The sequence below is a fragment of the Rattus rattus genome, chromosome 5, assembly GCF_011064425.1.
Source record: "Rattus rattus isolate New Zealand chromosome 5, Rrattus_CSIRO_v1, whole genome shotgun sequence".
In the NCBI taxonomy this organism is placed as follows: domain Eukaryota; kingdom Metazoa; phylum Chordata; class Mammalia; order Rodentia; family Muridae; genus Rattus; species Rattus rattus.
Genome location: NC_046158.1, coordinates 37,928,434 through 37,946,652, shown reverse-complemented (window position 1 = coordinate 37,946,652; position 18,219 = coordinate 37,928,434). Strand labels below are relative to the sequence as shown.

Here is an 18,219-nt window from a genome sequence, read left to right as displayed (position 1 = left end):
TAGACCAGGCTGCTCTCCATCTGCCTGCCTCTGTCTCTCTAGTGCTGGGATCAAAGGCATTCACCACCACTGCCCGGCTCTCTCTTATGTGTATTAATGTTTTGCCTGCATGTGTGCCTGATGTGTGAGGAGGTCGGCATTGGAGGGCGGGTCTCCAGGAACTGGAGTTACAGTGGGCTGCGAGCCACCGTACGGGTGCTGGGAATCAAACCCCAGTGCTTGGCCGCAGCAACAAGCACTCTAACTCTTGAACCTTCTACATTCTGTTCTTAAATGAAAGCTGCATTTAAACAAGCTGAGTACTCAGTAAACGGCCTGATTACATAAATTCAAATGACCTCAAAACACATAATTAACTTGATTGCGAGGCTAGGTAAAAGTTCTGTTAGTGAGAGTAGACGATAACTATTTTCTGGAAAATTCGTTCCCACTGTGTACCAAGGCTGGCACTGTGCACTTCATAGATTACATGGCTTTACCTATCATAACAAACCTATTGATGTCATACTCATAACACACCTATTGAGCTGTTTATTTTGTCCCCTTTATCAAAATTAAATTCAGGCGTTTGTTCCAGATCACACAGATTAATAATAACAGGAGCCAAGATTTGGACCCAGGTCTGCGCTTATATTTTTGCTTGTGAGGGCCTGTCCTTGAGCTATCTCTGACTTTCTTCTCTCTCCCCTTCCCCCTCCCTTTTCCCCTCCCCCTCCCTCTCCCCTTTCCTTCTCCTCTCCCCTTCCCCTCTCCCCTTTCTCCTCCCTTTACCTCTCCCCTCCCCTCCGTCTCCCTCAGGATGGCCTCTCTTACAGTCTTCAAAGATGACTGCCAACACTACCTTCCTTCCTGACCACTCACTCACACCTTAAAATCTATTTGCCCTCCCCGAGATTCTAGGCTGACTTTAGTGCTGTGCTTGCTCATTTCCGTGTGACATCCGGAGGACATCGGAGGCCTAGGCCTTAAGAAGACTAGTAAATTTTCTGGAAGCCAAGAGAAGAAATTGATTCAAGGGAGAGGAAGTAATTAGCTGTGTCCAATGCTGCTCCCAGCTCGGGGGGGAGGGGATCAGGAGCTCATCCTTGGATGCCCTAATGTAGATGCCATTTACGGTCTACAAAAAACTCTCTATGCACCTCAGAGCAAATTCCTAACTGAAACAGATTCCAAAAAAAAAAAAAAAAAAAAAGACAGGAAGAAAGGGTGGGAAATGAGTCCGGACAACTCATCTCTTGCTGAAAAATCCAAAGGCACCAGGGCAGTAATTACAGGGGAATTGTGTGCGGCAGGAATAGGGTTTAGGAAGCAGAAATAGCATCAGCTTGTCTTAGTCCTTAACACGGTTCTTAATGGTCATCTACAATTTACTGACAGTGTCACTTACTGTAAAACAGACAAGAACTTCCCCTCACCCCCAACACAGGATTCCTTAAAAGCAAATTATTCTCTTTGTATTCCAATCTCATAATATGTAACAAGTTTAAATGATTTTATAGAATAGCCAACAGACAAAAAGCCCCACAACCCCCAGCCAGCTCTGCTGTTCACATCTGTGATGTGGGTGAATATGGAGGGCAGCCTCCGCTGGGTCCCCCCCTTCCATTTTGCTCAACAAGGTCTCTTTGTTATTTACTGCGTTATGCCAGGCTAGCTGGAGGACTATATGTGGGCTTCTGGAAGGTTCTGTCTCTATTCCCATCTAGCCCCAGGAATCCTGTGACTTTATATGTTGGCTGTGGCATCTGAACTCGGTCCTGATGTTTGTGAGGCAAGCATTTTGCTCACTGAACCATCTCCCCAGCTCTATAGTTCAAATTTAACAAGTAATATTTGAGACAGGTTGTTCACACAGGAGGTAGGTGTTGGCCTTCCAGTTGCCGGAACTACAGACATATCTCACACTCTCAGCAAAATGTCTTTTTTTTTTTAAAGACTGAATGCACACTGTCCAGGCTGGCCTTAAACTCCTGCTTCAGTCTCCTGAGTAGATAGGACTATATGCATTTGTCATAGGACCCCAAGAAAATCTCTGTCGTTTGAGTATGCCCCCGCCCCAGCCTGTCCCTGCTGCCCTGCGCGTCCTGGAATTTACTCTCTACGCCCAAGTCCCCACACGTGCGTAGTGTGTGTGCTCGGCCAGTGAACTGCTTACCTGTCGCTTGTTAAAGGTGTGCATGGAGTAGAGACAGCTTATGTATCTATCTGGCTCTGTCCCAAAAGACAAGCTTCTGATACCCAATGTTGTTTTGACATTCCTTAGCTAAATCTAAAACCATGGGACCTCAGGGTGAAATATGAGACAGTGGGACTGGCCTTTAGTTCCTTAAAGGGGCCTTACCTTCTGTGGCAGGACTGAGAATCCACTCGATCACCTCATCACACTCTTTTCAAACTCCCAACGCTGTTACTTAGCAATGCCCTCCCTGCCTTTAATGCCTGCACTTGGGAAGATCTCTGTGAACTCTGGGCTAGCCTGATGTAGAGACGCCCAGTTATAATCCCAGCACTTAGGAAGCAGAAGCAGGAGGATCAGGGGTTCAAACAGGCTTTGCAGTCCTGGTGAAACCCCGTCTCAAAAAAAAAAAAAGAATGGCTAAGGGCAAACTTCAGCGGTGACTCAGAGTTCAGTCCCCAGGGTCGCTGGATTGAGGGATGCTTGGGATGTTGGTAAACGACTTCTGAGGATGCTCACGAGAGTCATCACACAGGAGAAAGGCCTACGGATGCACAAGCTCCATGTGCAAGCGCCGGCCCTGAGAGTGAGTAGGGATTATCTACTCAAGTGGGGCAAGTAAGTCGAAAGGAAGAGGGACAAATGCCCTCCCCCTCTTGTTCTTCTTTCAAAAGCAGAAGTGGTTGCTTCGTCCCTTGGACCTGATTCCAGCTTCTTCAGCCATTGACTCTGGATCTCACACTACTGTCTTGAGTATACCCCGCCTTCACCCCCAGATGTAGGACCTGTCCCTAAGGCCTCTTCTCCTGTTCTAAGGCATCTCGTACTTAGCCATTATGAGCTTCCTTTGGCTCTCCAGCTTGCAAATGGCTGTCACAGAATGTCAACCCCTTGGATCATATAAGCCAGTATAATAAATACTCTCATAAAAAAAAATAAAATAAAAAGCACAATTTCTGAAAAATCATGAGTACAACATTTTGAAAGACTACTGATATTTAATTAAAATCATAGTTATTATAGAAAGGGATAAATCAAAATATAGTTTTATTGATTCTGTTGAACTAGCACATAGTTCGGTGTGGTTTTGACAGGCTCTCGGTGTATATGTAGGCTGGTCTGGGGCACTTGATCCTCCTGCTTCAGCCTCTTGAGACCTGAGATTAAAAGTGTATACCAAGGGGCTGGAGAAATGGCTCAGTGGTTTAGAGCACTGCTTGCTCTTCCAGAGGACCCAGGTTCAATACCCAGCTCCCACATGGCAGTTCACAACTGTTCGTAACTCCAGTTCCAGGGGATCCAACACCCTCACACAGACATACATGTAGTCAAAATAGCACTGCACATAAAATAAGTAAAGTAATAAAGTAATAAAATAAGTAATAAGTAATAAAAATAAGTAATTATTTAAAAAGTGTGTACCAGGCCTGCCCGGCCACATTGTGCCACATTGTACATAAACGTATTTATTTCCCCTGGAAAAGTTGGTAGCTGCTAAATGGTGTTGACATGTTGACTTTCAGCAGGGGGGAAGGGGGACAACACAATTTCCATTATACTAAGTTTATTTCAAGGAAAGTGAGCAGAATAGCAATTTTGCTAGTCTTAAGAGATTTGTTAAATGAGCTGTCCTCAAAAAACCATTTGCAGTCTCTACATCTGTTTCAAAACAAGGTCACACCACACAGTGTGGAAAGCCTAGGCTGGCCTCCAACTCCCCTCTCACTCATGACCTTCCAAGTGCACCTCCCAAGTGCTAGGATTGTAGAGCCGTACAATCATGCCTGATACCTTCCTCTTTCTCGATAATTTGCAGTAGTTATATTAGACATAAACGGAGATCCCAGTAACTATACTGGAGGTTGCAAACTGTGAACAGACATGACCCAATATTAGCTCATTGTAAAACCTTTTTTACCCTTTTATTAAAAATACAATCTATACATTTATCAGATAAGCAACTGTTTATTGTACACAAGCAAAAATGGCACCTGACTGGCTTCCTGTGTGACTCAAATATATTTTAGGAAATTAGGTGAAATAGATTTTAAAACACTGAGCAGTTTTGCAGCCTGATTCTTGTTACTTGTTTAGAAGCCTGTGAACTCCTGTTGGGCTTCTAGTTGACGCAAGGAATCTATTTGGGAATTTTTAAATTGGTCTTATGTTTAAATGATGTCTTTTTCTGAGTTAAAAGTATACTCACTTCAAGGCTAGGGATATAACTCAATGGTAGAGTGCCAGCCTCCTATGAGCAAGGTCTTAAGCTTAATCCCAAGCACCCACCCCAACCCCAGCAGTTAGTTTGGTTACACTTTACCAGTAAGTACTGGAGTCGATAGGTAACAGTACTTATGGCATTTACTAGACAGGAGGTGGTTTCAGCTGTCCCTGGTTAAAAACAAAACAGGGGGCTGGAGAGATGGCTCAGTGGTTAAGAGCACTGGCTGCTCTTCCAGAGGACATGGGTTCAATTCTCAGCTCCAACATGGCAGCTCACAACTGTCTGTAACTCCTCCCCCAGGGGATCTGACACCTTCATTCAAACATACGTGCAGGCAAAACACTGAAAAGAAAAATAAATTTTAAAAAACATAATTTTTTGTAGGTTGCTTTCATAACACTTATTTAAAATATCGCTATGGGTTAATAGAAATAGTAAAGAACCAAAGAGTTAAAATGCAAGCTATGTATGTAAAATCTCAATTAAAATCCGCGGTAATCACTAGCTAAGAGCCAAAGAAAGATGCCATACCCAATATAATAAAGTAGCACAAAACAGTTGGTAATTTTCAGTTATCAAAACTGCAGATTTCTTATTTTGTGTTCCTTTATCGAGAAAAAAACCTTTTTGAATGTTATATAACGTACATATAAAATAAGATATGGATTATACATTATAAACCTGTAACCACAGCTGAAAATATAATACATGTTTCTCAATAGGGAATAGGTAGGATGTTGTGGTGGGTTGAATAAGAATGGCTCCCATATGCTCATATATTTGAATGTCGGCCTCCCAGTTATAAAGTATTAAGGTGTAGCCTTGTCGTCACTGAGGATGGACTTTGAGGTTTCAAAACCCAAGCCATTCTCAGTCAGCTTTCTCTGTCTCTTGCTTGTGGATCAAGAGGAAATCTTTTTTAACTACTTCTGCAGTACCATGCCTGCCTGCTGCTTCCTCCCACCCCCACAATGATGGTCATAGACTCTAACCCTCTGGAACCATGAGCTCCAAATTAAATGCTGTCTTCTACAAGTTGCCTTGGTCATAGTGGTGTTTTGTCAACACAATAGAAAAGTAACAAAGATATTAGTTGGTATCAGAGAGTGGGCTATCATTGCCACAGGCCTGACCATGCGGGTTATTCCGGAAGAATATAGACTTTGGAACTCTGGACTAAGAAAGCAGTTGGATGCTAAGAGGGACTGAAGGGGCCATGCTAGTAGGTCCTGGAAGAGAGTCATGCTAAGAGCAATGTGGACTATGGGGGTCCGCCTTAAGAGATTTCAGAGATGGACAATATTAGCAACTGAGATAAGTGGCTTGTGATATTTTGGCAAGGAATGTGGCTTCTTTTTCTCTTGTCCTAAGAATACACCAGAGGCTAAATTGGAAAGTTTTAGGACAGTTTCATTAGCAGAGGCGAGTTCAAGGCAGTCGGATACTGACTTGGTCACAGGATTATCAGTAATCACTCTTGTGCAAGCCTACATACGAAAAGGAGCAAACAGGGCAACTAGTGCTCCAGCACCATGCTTGCCTGCTGCCACACTTCCTCCCACTGATGGCCATAGACTCTGACCCTCCGGTACCATGAGCTCCAAATTAAATGCTCTGTTTTAGAAGTTGCCTTGATACGGTTTGGAGAGAAAATCACCACCGGGAAAATTTGATACTGGGGACAAGGATTGTGCTGAAAGAGGTAGGAGAGGCTTGATGTGAACCAGAATAGAGAGCATGGTTCCCTCAGGGTGAGCACGGACCCAGCTAACCCTCAACTTGGAAAGCAAAGGCCTGAGGGATTTTCTTATCCTAAAGAGCAGCAATCAAAGCTTATGGAAATGTAGTTCAAGGATAGGGCCTGGCCCCATCCCAAGCAGGTAGCCAACGTGCCAGCATTTGCTGTGTGGTTCTGGCTTGAGTCATGAAAGATACACAAGTTTGTCATTTTCCTCCACCCCACGGCTAAGGAGGGCTGCTGAGGCCAAGTGAGAATCCCTGCATGGAGGCCCTTTGAGGTCATTGCTCGAAGCTGTGAAAATGAAGCCTGGATTGCATTGGAGACTCTGGGATATAGGAGGTGCCAGGGCTGTTGGAAGTCGGCCAAGGAGAGCTGCATGCAAGGAGTAGAGCCAGCCGGAGAGAGAGAAGTGTGTTGCAGTCAACAAGGCTGGAAGGACAGAGCCACTCAGCCCTTTGAAACCAGACACAGAACTGTAGGATTTGGAGCTGTTTCCTCACTGTGCCCCACTCCTTTTGGTCCGCTGTTTCCTCACTGTGCCCCACTCCATCCTTTTGGAATGATGTATATTCTCTGCCGTTGTGTGTTGGAAAGATGTGATTTGCCTTTTGATTTTACAGAGCATGCAATTAAGAGATTCCTTGAGTTTCAGAGGAGACTTTGGACTTTGAAACCATGCTGAGACTGTGACTGTGAAAGACTTTGGACACTTTTGAAGTTGGATTAAGTGTATTTTGCATTAAGATATGACAAGCCGAAGGCAAGCAGGGAGTGGTAACTTCTTAGGGACTTTGTGATTTATGTGACAGAACACCATGGGCAAGTCGACTTATAAAGGAAAGCATTTCATTTGGGGCTCATGGTTCCAGAGGGTTAGAGTCTAAAACCATTATGGGGGAGCATGGCAGAAGGCAAGCAAGCATAGCACTGGAGTGGTAACTGAGAGCTTTACATCTCAAACCACAACCAACAAGCAGAGCGCTAACAGGATGGCAGGGACTTTTGAAGATGTGTCAAGTGACACATCTCTTCTTTAAAAAAACCCATGCCCACTAATCCTTCTCAAACAGTTCCACCATCTGGGGACCAAGAATTCAAATACATGAACCTATAACAGCAGGAGGTGGGGGGGGGCTTCTCAGTCTACCCACCATAGCTATGGACATGCAAAGCATGAGACACCTAAGAGATTAAGAAGGTAAACTTAGAAAGCCTTGCTGCACTCTGACTTTAAAGGCATGACTTCCTTTTTAAAAGCCCTTTCATAATTACACAATAACTGTTATAGAATATTTAGAAGAGTAGTTAAAAAAAAAAAAAACAAGCAAGCAAAACCTAAGTTGGGCCATCCTGAGATAACCATTAACATTTTAGTAACTGTGGTCTCAATCGTTCAATGTCCTGAATAAGCTATAGTGATTTTGCCTGAGAAAAGCAATGTGCGCCCCGTGCAACATGTGACTGATCCTTGTGCCTACTTGGAGTGGCAGCCAATGATTAACACAGGATATGCTATGAAGGATTATTGCTCAAAGAGTAGTATGTGCTTTTAGGTCTTACATGTATCACCAGAAATTTCCCCAAAATATTGTTATTGTACTGATTGCCCATATTATCAGTGCCTAGTTTTCTACATCAAATTGGCTAGTCTGCACATCTGAAAGTTTAATTTTCATCTTTCACAAAACTGTTATTTTGTGTGGCTGTATGTTTGTGGGAGCACATTCGCCCACAACCTTTGGGAGTCAGTTCTTGCCTTCCACTTCCCTGAGGCAGGGGCTCTCTTACTTCTGCTGCTGTAGACCATGTTATAGGCTAGCAAGTCCACAAACTGTCGGGCAGTTCTTCTGTGTGCACCTCTCATTTCTATGTGGGCATGCAGGGGTTACAGATGTTACTACATCTGACTTTTGGTGGGGGTTGAAGGGATTGAACTCAAGTTGCCAGGCTTGCAGAGCTAACTAGCATTAGCTGAGCCATCTCCCAGGTCCTAAGCTTTCACCTTCTTTTTAACGGTGAGAAATTTTCACACATTTCCTGTGTTATATTTCTTTCTGTGATAAATTGACTTTTAACACTATTTCTCTGTCTGTCTCTGTCTGTCTCTGTCTCTCTCTCCTCCCGTCCCCCCCCATTCCCCATTTTTTTTTTTTTTTTTTTTTTTTTTTTACAAAATAGGCTTTCTCTGTTTAGCCATGGCTATCCTAGAACTTGCTCTGTAGACCAGGCTGGCCTCAAGTTCAGAAGTCTGCCTGCCTCTGCCTCCCAAGCACTAGGTTTAAGGTGTGCACCACCACCACCTGGCTTAATGCTCTAAGAGCCTGCTCAGTTTCTGGTTGTCCTCTTTGATAATATTGTTTTGGTGTATTTTTGCTGTGAAGGGACACCATGACCACAGGAACTCTTATAAAGGAAAACATATAATTAGGGCTGGTCAGAGGTTTGGTCCATGGCCACCATGGCGGTGAGCATGGTATCACACAGGCAGACAGGGTGCTAGAGAGGTGTCTGAGGGTTCTATCTAGCTCTGCAGGCCGCAGGAAGAGCTAGCTTGGGCTTTTGAAGCTTCAAAGGCCACCTCCAGTGAGAGACTTCCTTCAACAAGGCCGCAGCCCCCTAATCCTTCTCAAGTAGTGCCACAGCCTGATGACCAAGCATTCAAACATTTGAGTCTCTGGAGGCCATTCTTAATCAAGACAGACAAATATGTATTAAGAAATCATTCCTGAAGATGTATGATGTCTACATGAGCCACATGTGTGTAGGTCAGAGGACCACTTGTAAGAGTCAGTTCTCTCCTTCCATCATGAGATGGGACTCAGCCAGGCTTGGTAGTTGGTGCCTTTAACCTGCTTAGCCATCAAAGCGGTCCGTGGTGTGCTTTGACTTTTGGACCACAGACGTTTTAACCACGCACACTCCCACCTGTTTAAAACTATGCAAAAGTATGAAACATAATTCAAAGCTTTTATATACGTCATTATTTCAATTGATTCTTGAAGTTGCTCTTCTTTTAAAATTATTTCAGGGGCAGACCTGGTAAGTATACACAATGAAGAAGAAAACGCATTTATACTGGACACTTTACAAAAGCGATGGAAAGGCCCGGATGACCTTCTGCTTGGCATGTTTTATGACACTGATGGTAAGTGGTGTTTGCCCTGTGAGGCATGGCTGTTTTTTGTTTTTGTTTTTGTTTTTTAATGTTAGTGAGACATACGATGTTTGGTTCTTTAATTCCCTAGACCAGTGGTCCGCAACCTCCCTAATGCTGTGGCCTTTTAATATAGCTTCTCATGTTATAGTGACTCAGCCATAAAATTTTCCTTGTACAACTGTAATTTAGCTACTGCTAGGCTGACTTCGAACTCAGAGATCCACCTGCTTCTGCCTCCCAAGCTCTGAGATTAAGGAAGTGCACCACCACCACCTGACTATAAATTGTGTTACTATACAAAACTACAAAGCATATGGATCTTATAGTGTCTGTATAATTTATATATAGTAGTATAATATGTAATATACAAAGTATGTATGTACACACAGAGATAATAGTCACATTTTAAATGTCATAAATAAGGTTAATATTTAACTATTTTAAGTTATTTCATCAAAATGCTTTTCTTCACAAAAAAAGGTACCTTTTCCAGAATCCTATTAAAATCAATACCCTTTGATGATTATGTATAATACAATATAGTGTTCCTTCTACAACTTTTAATCCTACAACCAAAAATTAGACCATTAAATATGCTACTAAGTCCCTACCTTTAATGAAAATATCTTAACACCTTTGAAACCTCTCATCATGTTCCTTACTTGACAGATGCAAGTTTCAAGTGGTTTGATCAGTCAAATATGACATTCGACAAGTGGGCAGATGAGGATGGTGAGGACCTAGTTGACACCTGTGGTTTTCTGTATGCCAAGACAGGTGAATGGAGAAAAGGAAACTGTGAAATGTCTTCTGTGACAGGAACACTTTGCAAAACAGCAAGTAAGTCCGAATGTCTTTTCTCCAGTCTAGGAGGGACGGGGAACACAGGGTTTGTTTTGGATACATATTTTAGGCACACCACACACATCTCATAAATTAAGTCCTCAGAACATAACATGGCTGTGTGCTAGTCTCTTGAAAGTCAATAGTTCTCTTACATTTCAAGACTGGAGCTAGATCACGTGAAGCAGACACAATTTAATTCTATGTGCCTAATCTTAGAAGTTCCTAAGAGCCCATAAATTTCTTCAAGAGAATTTCCATGTTCTCTTTGCCTGTGCTCTGACTAAGAAGTGGTAAAGAAGAATACTGCATAATCTTAAAATACTTACATCACTTTACTTTCAGGAATCATGTTCTCTACAAAACTAGTATGTTTGTTTTGGGTAAACAAAATGTCATTAAAATTACATCATACTTCATGATGCATTCTGTATTAAAATACACTTATCTGATTTATTAAAGTTTAACAAAATGGACAAGTTCTAAAATGTTCACATTGTTTGTTAAATGGTGAATGTAATTTGTTCTAAAATTCTGAATAACTATTTTCTCAGTAAGCAAATGTAAATACTTAAAGTATTTAAGTATTTACTCTGGTCCCCAGCTCAGAGTAGTTTTATAGAAGTAGTATCCCAACTTTAAATGTTTTTGTCTTATTTTATTCCATTTATGTGTATGGCTACTGTGAGCTGTGGCTGCAGAGATGGCTCAGTGCTAGAGATCATCATGGCTGCTCCTCCAGAGGACCCTGGTTTAATTCCCACATGGCAGCTCACAACTGTAACTCCAATCCTAGGGACTCTAATGCTCTCTCTTCTGGCCTCTAAGGGCACCCGTGCAGAGATGTGCCTACAGGCACAACACCCACACATAAAAATAAAAATCTAAAAGACATTGTCTTCTGATCTCTACATAGTGATGTCACACTCACTCACCCCCACAGTCACCCTCAGACACACACGTGCAAATGGGACCTTTTCATATACGGTGCTTGAGAGCACTGTTATATAAAACAAATACTAATTCAAGAATACCAGAAACAAAGGCTGGAGACATGGCTCAGGGATCATAAGAACACTGGTTGCTCTTGCAGAGGACCTGGATTTGGTTCCCAGCACAAACACATCCAGTTGTAGGTATTCTGATGCGTCTTGTAACCTCTACGGGCACTGGACATGTGATGTGTTACACTTGTGAAACACTCGAGTACATGAACTCTTCAATATTAAAAACAAAACAGGGGTTGGGGATTTAGCTCAGTGGTGGCGCTTGCCTAAAAGCGCAAGGCCCTGGGTTCAGTCCCCAGCTCAAAAAAAAAACAACAAAAAAAAAAAAAAAAACCAAAAACAGAACATAGAGCAGTTCCACGGCTGTTTACATTTCCTACAGACTCCACAACCAGGATTTTATTTCTCTCCTCTATTACTGTATGCTTTATTCTTTTTCTAGCAACAAAGCCAATGCGTTTTTCAGGCCTAGATATCTGATTTTTAAAAAATAAATCTGAAACAGGTAAGATAGAGACTTGACGAAGCAGTAGAAGTGGGGATATTAACGTCAGGGGATATATCCATTTTTAAGAGCTGTATGTAAAGTAAATCTTATAAACCATCCTTAAAATTTTTTAATTTCGATTTTTTCTTTTGCATTTTAGTCCCATATGACAAGAAGTATTTATCAGGTAAGTAACATTCAAATCTTAAAAATTTTCATACATTAAAATATATATATTTAAGGGCTGGAGAGATGGCTCAGAGGTTAAGAGCACTGAGTGCTCTTCCAGAGATCCTGAGTTCAATTCCCAGCAACCACATGGTGGCTTGAAACTATCTTCTGGTGTATCTGAAGAGAGTGACAGTTACTTACATAAAACAAATAAGTAAATCTCGAAAAAAATTCCTGTAACACTAAACATATATTCTGACATGTTAAGATACTGTAGACCTACTTAATTATGTAACATAAAGAACTTTATCAGAATATAGAAAAGTCTCTTAAAGAAAGATATTACATTAGGGTCTGGTAAGATAATATTAGAGAAATGGTTCAGGGGTGAAGGGCCCTGGCTGCTCTTCCAGAGGACCCAGGTTCAATTCCCAGGTTCAAATACATGATTATTCACAACCTGCTGTGACAGCAGTTCCAGGGGATTTGGTGAAGTCCACTGGCCTCTATGGACATCAGGCATGTGCACAGTTCACAGACATACATGCAGTCAAAACACCCCTCACATACAATAAAACATTAAATTTAAAAGACATGACATTTAAAGTAAATTATCCATGTAATGAGTGGTTTTAAATAATGTCTTTTTATGTGGGATTCTTAATGTTTTTGTGAGGAATGGTTATATGCTTTTTAAAGGTTTCACCTCATAGTTACAAGTACAGTTCGTAAAGAATATCTATGTTGGACTTTAAATGCATTCTTAAGACTCAAACTTGTGTTTGGGATTTTGTTTGTTTTCAAGACAAGAGTTTCTTTGTTCATGTCCAGGAACTCACTCTGTAGACCAGGCTGGCCTAGAACTCAGATATCTATCTGCCTCTGCCTCTGCCTCCTAAGTGCTGGGGACTAAAGGCATAGCCCACCACCACCTGATTGGAAAGCAGTTCTAAAGAGGAGCATTATTTGAATTCCAACCTATATACGGCAAGCCTGGGCCCCATCTGTCTTTCTGTATCACACCCTTATTGGGCACCATTCTATGCAGTTTCTTCTTTAACTTCTTTTTTAAGCTGGAGGATGATGTGGGGGATGTGGGAGTAATGCGAGAGGCTGAAGTGTGTGACTTACTTTGCCTCTCTTATTCATGAATAGCTTAGTGACTTTTTCTCAGTTCAGTATCGATATATAAATTGGTTGGTCTGGATTCCCTGCCAGTATGTAGATATATTAACCAGTGTGATGCTTCCACTTGGTTGTTTCCATATTATTTACTATTATAAACAATGCTTCAATAAATGAATCATCTTGCACAAATATATTTATCTAGAGGCTGCAACGTTGAAAACAGAATCTGTAAGTTTGTTCTATTTGTTTTGTTACAGAGTTATACAGGTTTGCATTCCCAGTAGCAATGGGTATCTGTTGGGAAAGTTTCCGAATTCCATCAATTATTAACTTTTAACCTTAATATCATTAGGTATAATTAACAAGGCAACATGCACTCTTGATGCCATTTGATGTGTTATGCATCCACCAGTAGCACTGTCGGTCAAACCAAGATAGTTAATATATCCCTCACCACCACCACATTCTCAATCCTTCCCTCTAAAGGTCTCTTTCACCAAACACTGGAGTCTCTCTTGTTAACCTATCAGTTGTAGAGTTTTGTTGCAATGTCATTTCTATACATGTGTATTGCTCATTGATGACAAGGACTTGACCTTTGACCTGCCTCCATGCACTCATTAGTCACTGTTCTATGTCCCCGTGAATGCAATATTTATCCGACTAATTTCACTGGACACTTCCTTCCCACTCCAATGCCTAACCCCAGAGTTCTTGAACTTCACTGAGGGTGTTTGTTTGTTTGCTGTTTCTTTGTCTCACTGTGTAGCCCTGGAATTTTATATGCAGATTGAGTTGGCCAAGAACTAACATTGACCCACCATCCTTTGCCTCCCCAGTTACATCATGTATTTGTCTAGTTTTCCCTCTGGAACTTTATGTTGACCTGTTTACACATCCCCTCCCCCTCAATTGCTTAGCTGTATGTTTATAGACACTTGCCCTTGCTTTCTAATCTTTAGTTTCTACTTTGGAATGAACTAGAATAGAATGAACAAGTGAATGAACATGGAATGAACAAGATGAATGTTGTCATCTTGACCAACATTCTTAAAATATGTGCCCCAAACTGCCCATATGTCTTGTAACAGTTATGCTTAGGTAGAAACTGGGTACACATTTTAGTGACAAAACGGTCATAACCCATTGGTGAGGTGCTGGAGTTCTATGTGCTTCATACTCACAGGATGGTAGGGTCCATTTCCGTCATTCACGCTGGTGTATACTAAACTTTTTATTTTTCTGATGTCAAGCAAGTACTTCTGTATTTTCCTTTGTGAAATATTTGGCCAAATCTTTTGACCACAATTCTACTAGATTGTTCTGATGGGAAATTTTTAAATAAACTTTATATAAGAGCCCATTATATATAAAACTTCCTTCATGCTTAGTTTCTATTAGTTTGTTATAATACAACTATGTGAATTATCAAAAATGTGTCACACCCCCAGTTTCCCATAGGAAAACAAAGGGTGGCATTATTGGAAAAAAAAAAAAAAAAACCCACATCACCCTTATTGTTTGGCTATTAACAGAGAAAGGGAGTGACAATAGCTATGGTTAACAGTGATGTGCAGAAATTACCTTTGTGTACTAATATGAAGTTAGCATTGCCATAGTAAAAACAGGCGTGTATCTACTTCTGGACATATACCCAAGAAGATTCCGCACACATGTATTCGTAAGGCCATATTCATAATTCATAAATGGAAGTAACCCGTGTGGATCTACAGATTTGATACCAAATATTCAACCCTAAAGGGAAATTCTGGCACATGCTAGACACAAGTCTAGAGGACACAAAATTACTGCAAGTCATTCACCAAAAGACAAATGTGTCCTTACATATGGTACTCAGAATAGTTAACTTCACAGACTAATCTGGAATGATCATACATTTTTATGATGTCAGGAGTTAGGGAGAGAGGAGTGTTACTGAGTTTCAGCCTCAGAGCATGTCTGTAGAGGGATGGCAGTGACAGTCAACTTGACCATACTTACTTAAAACACAAAAGCAGTTTAAGCATGTTATTTGAAAACATGTTTGAGTAGTGGATTGAGTAGTGATATAGAAGCGTATCAAGACCTTGATTTAGTCAGGGTTTATTACAGTGGCTTATGAGCTGTAGTCCAGCTAGCCCAACAATGGCTGTCTACCTACAAACACCCAGGAATCCAGGAGTAGTTCAGTCTGAAAAGCTGATGTCTCCACTGGTCCTTAGTATACACTGGAATCCCAGAGGTAGGCTCTATTGCTGCTGAAGGATCCTTCTTCCACATCCTTTATATAGGTGGCCACCAGAAATTATGGCCCTGATTAAAGATGGCTCTTCCTACCTCAGAAGATCAAGATTAAAGGTGGTCCTTCCTACTTCAAATCATTTAGTTAAGAAAGTATGGGGGTTGGGGATTTAGCTCAGTGGTAGGCGCTTACCTAGGAGGCGCCAAGGCTCGGGTTGGTCCACAGCTCGAAAAAAAAAAGAACAAAAAAAAAAAAAAAAAAAAAGTATCCTTCACAGGCGTACCCAGCCATTTTGGTTGTTCTCATGGTTTCTTACAACTAACTGTAGCTGCAGTTTTTAGCTGTGTAGACATATACTTTCAAAAAAGTAAAAGGATTATGTTGTTCAAACTTTTGGAGGAAAAGAGCAGGCAGACCATGTAAAGAGCAATTGGAAAGTCTGCACATTTGGTTTTGTGTCAGAAGGTGGCCAGGCTAAACCTCAAGTGTGAAGTTTTAGCAAAGCAGAAAGATTTGCAGGAAAAAAAAAATGTCTGATGTATTGACAGTTTTTAGGGACACTTGAGCTGAAGCAAGGAAAACAGAACTGGAACAGCAGTTTTAGTGAACAAGCTCTCTATGGAAACAAAGAAGGCCTTCTTGAGGATGTGATGAGTGTGAGGCCACAGGGGAGGAAGGCACTTGGTGTGGCAAGCACATGGAGTTAGCCTACCGGGTGATACATCAAAGGTCACTACAGATGAACAGGATAGCCAGATCTTGAAGGATTAAGTATATCACACAGGAGAGAGAGGCCACCCCGGTGAGCACAGCATCAAGCAAAGGACTGCAGCTTTTGTTGTTGCTTGTTAAATGAACTTGGGCACCTTGCTTAAACAGTGCCCAGAATCAAACTCTGCAGAGTAGACAGTAACTTGAAACTGAACACTTTTATTTTATGTATGTGAGCACACTGTCGCTGTCTTCAGACACACCAGAACAGGGCATGGGATCCCATTACAGATGGCTGTGAGCCACCATGTGGTTGCTCGGAATTGAACTCAGGACCTCTGGAAGAGCAGACCATGCTCTTAGCCACTGAGCCATCTCTCCAGCACCGAAACTGAACACTTTTAAATGACAACTTTGGTAAGATGACATGTTTTAAAGCTAGTCAACAGAAAGCTTTGTAACTCACTTACTTGCAGAATGTGAAAACATAGATGAACTTACTGTGTCTCGTCTAAATGCCGTCCTATACTTACAGATCCTTTACTTTTGGTTAAACATGTGATTATACAGCTGTAACAATCCTAAATTACCTTGCTGCTCTTTCAGCCTCAAATGCACTGTTTCTCTAAGTTGCTGTGATCGTGTCACCATGTCACCAAAGTATACCTAATTGTTATTACACATAAACAACAGACTCGGTGTCCACATGGGGAGTCAAATAGTAAACGCTTTAAGGCAGTGTGAAATTAATGTGACTATGAAAACTATGAACTAACATTTCAGAAGTCTTTTTTGAGACACTGTCATTACTGTTATGTAACACTGTTTTCCTACCTTTACAAGACATGTGGCCAGATTTATCCCCCTAGTCTCTAACCACTTTAGGTCCCACTTTAAGAAGCACCAATCGAAATATTTAGAATTATATGTAAATAAAATCCATGTGCAATGAAGCTGTGCATAATTTGAATACTTTATAATATATATCTACCATCCCAATTACTAATTTGTTAAACTACGTTTCTATAGAAAGATCTGAGAGTTTTCAAGAACTAAAAGGTTGCTCACATTAGTAAACTTCAGGAATCCACAAATACAGTGCTACTTTAAGAGAAGAATGCAAGGTACTGTACCTCTTAGTGCCATTTCTGTGAAGCACATCATTAATAGCAAAGGCAGACGGACCATCAGAACCCACTTGATGGTTTTGCTTAAGACTTGTTCAAGGTAACAGTAGGTGAGAATTTAAAACCTTGGTTCAGTAAGGAAAGGAATAAAAAAAAGGCATAAGCAAGACCACAGAAAACAAGACTCAAAAATCTTGACAGAAATCAAAAACATAGGGGTTGGGGATTTAGCTCAGCGGTAGAGCGCTTGTCTAGCAAGCGCAAGGCCCTGGGTTTGGTCCCCAGCTATGAAAAAAAGAAAAAAAAAAAAAAATCAAGAACATAGAACTGAAATGTTTTAACTGAAAGTTTCAAGTATGGCTATTTTTCTCACAAATGCGAAATTTAAAAGAACTGTACACCACAGCACGCACGAACATGGAGGTCAGAGGGCACCTTGCAGGGGGCCGTTCTCTCCCCTCCACCATGTGGACCTGGATTACCTGCCTTGGCGAGAACCTTCTACCCACGTGCCTACCCAGAAGGCTCAAGATCATTAGTAAAGAATATGTAACTTTTCTCAGCAGTTGGGAAAGTCTGCACATAAACACATGAAGAAATGAAAATGCTTCAAATGCACGATTTCCAACCTGTATACTGACCTCCTGAATCCTGTCTTTTTTGTGTGTGCAGATAACCACATTTTAATATCGACTCTGGTGATCGCTAGCACAGTGACTCTGGCAGTTTTGGGAGCGGTCATTTGGTTCCTCTACAGAAGGAGCACACGCTCTGGCTTCACCTCTTTCTCTCCTGCACCACAATCGCCTTACAGTGATGCCTGTGCTCTGGTAGTTGCGGAAGAAGATGAATACTCTGTTCAGCTGGACTGAGAGTTTGGGAACATCAGACGAGCACACTGAACACCTTGACAATAAAATAATTTCCTGTGCAAGATTGTCATGTAAAATTTGCCACGGAAAACTGAACCTTTTATGGTATTCCTTATTCTTCTAACAATATTTTCATGTATTCAATGTGACAAAACATAAACCTTCTGATTAAAAGGAAAAAAAGTAGGTTTCAGAAAAGGAACCAGCACAGAGCTAACTTACAAGTTTTCTTAAGTAGTTTTCATTTGAATAAATGAAAGCTCCAGTACAATAAAGCTGGTAAAACGCAGCTCTCGGCCTGGTCTCCTTTACTGCTCCTTCCGATTGCTGCAT

At 41.4% G+C, this 18,219-nt stretch overlaps 1 protein-coding gene across 2 annotated transcripts in view; it reads left to right on the top strand.

Moving 5' to 3' along the window:
- LOC116901440 (CD302 antigen) overlaps positions 1-18,175 on the top strand; it is a 127,773-nt gene extending 109,598 nt beyond the window's left edge. For both annotated transcript variants that reach the window (XM_032903368.1, XM_032903367.1), the window contains 4 exons: positions 9,170-9,286; positions 9,968-10,138; positions 11,796-11,822; positions 17,687-18,175. In XM_032903368.1, coding sequence (XP_032759259.1) covers positions 9,170-9,286; positions 9,968-10,138; positions 11,796-11,822; positions 17,687-17,886 — 515 coding nt within the window. In that variant the 3' untranslated portion in view covers positions 17,887-18,175. The remainder of the gene's footprint in view (positions 1-9,169; positions 9,287-9,967; positions 10,139-11,795; positions 11,823-17,686) is intronic.
- The last annotated feature ends 44 nt before the right edge of the window (positions 18,176-18,219 follow it).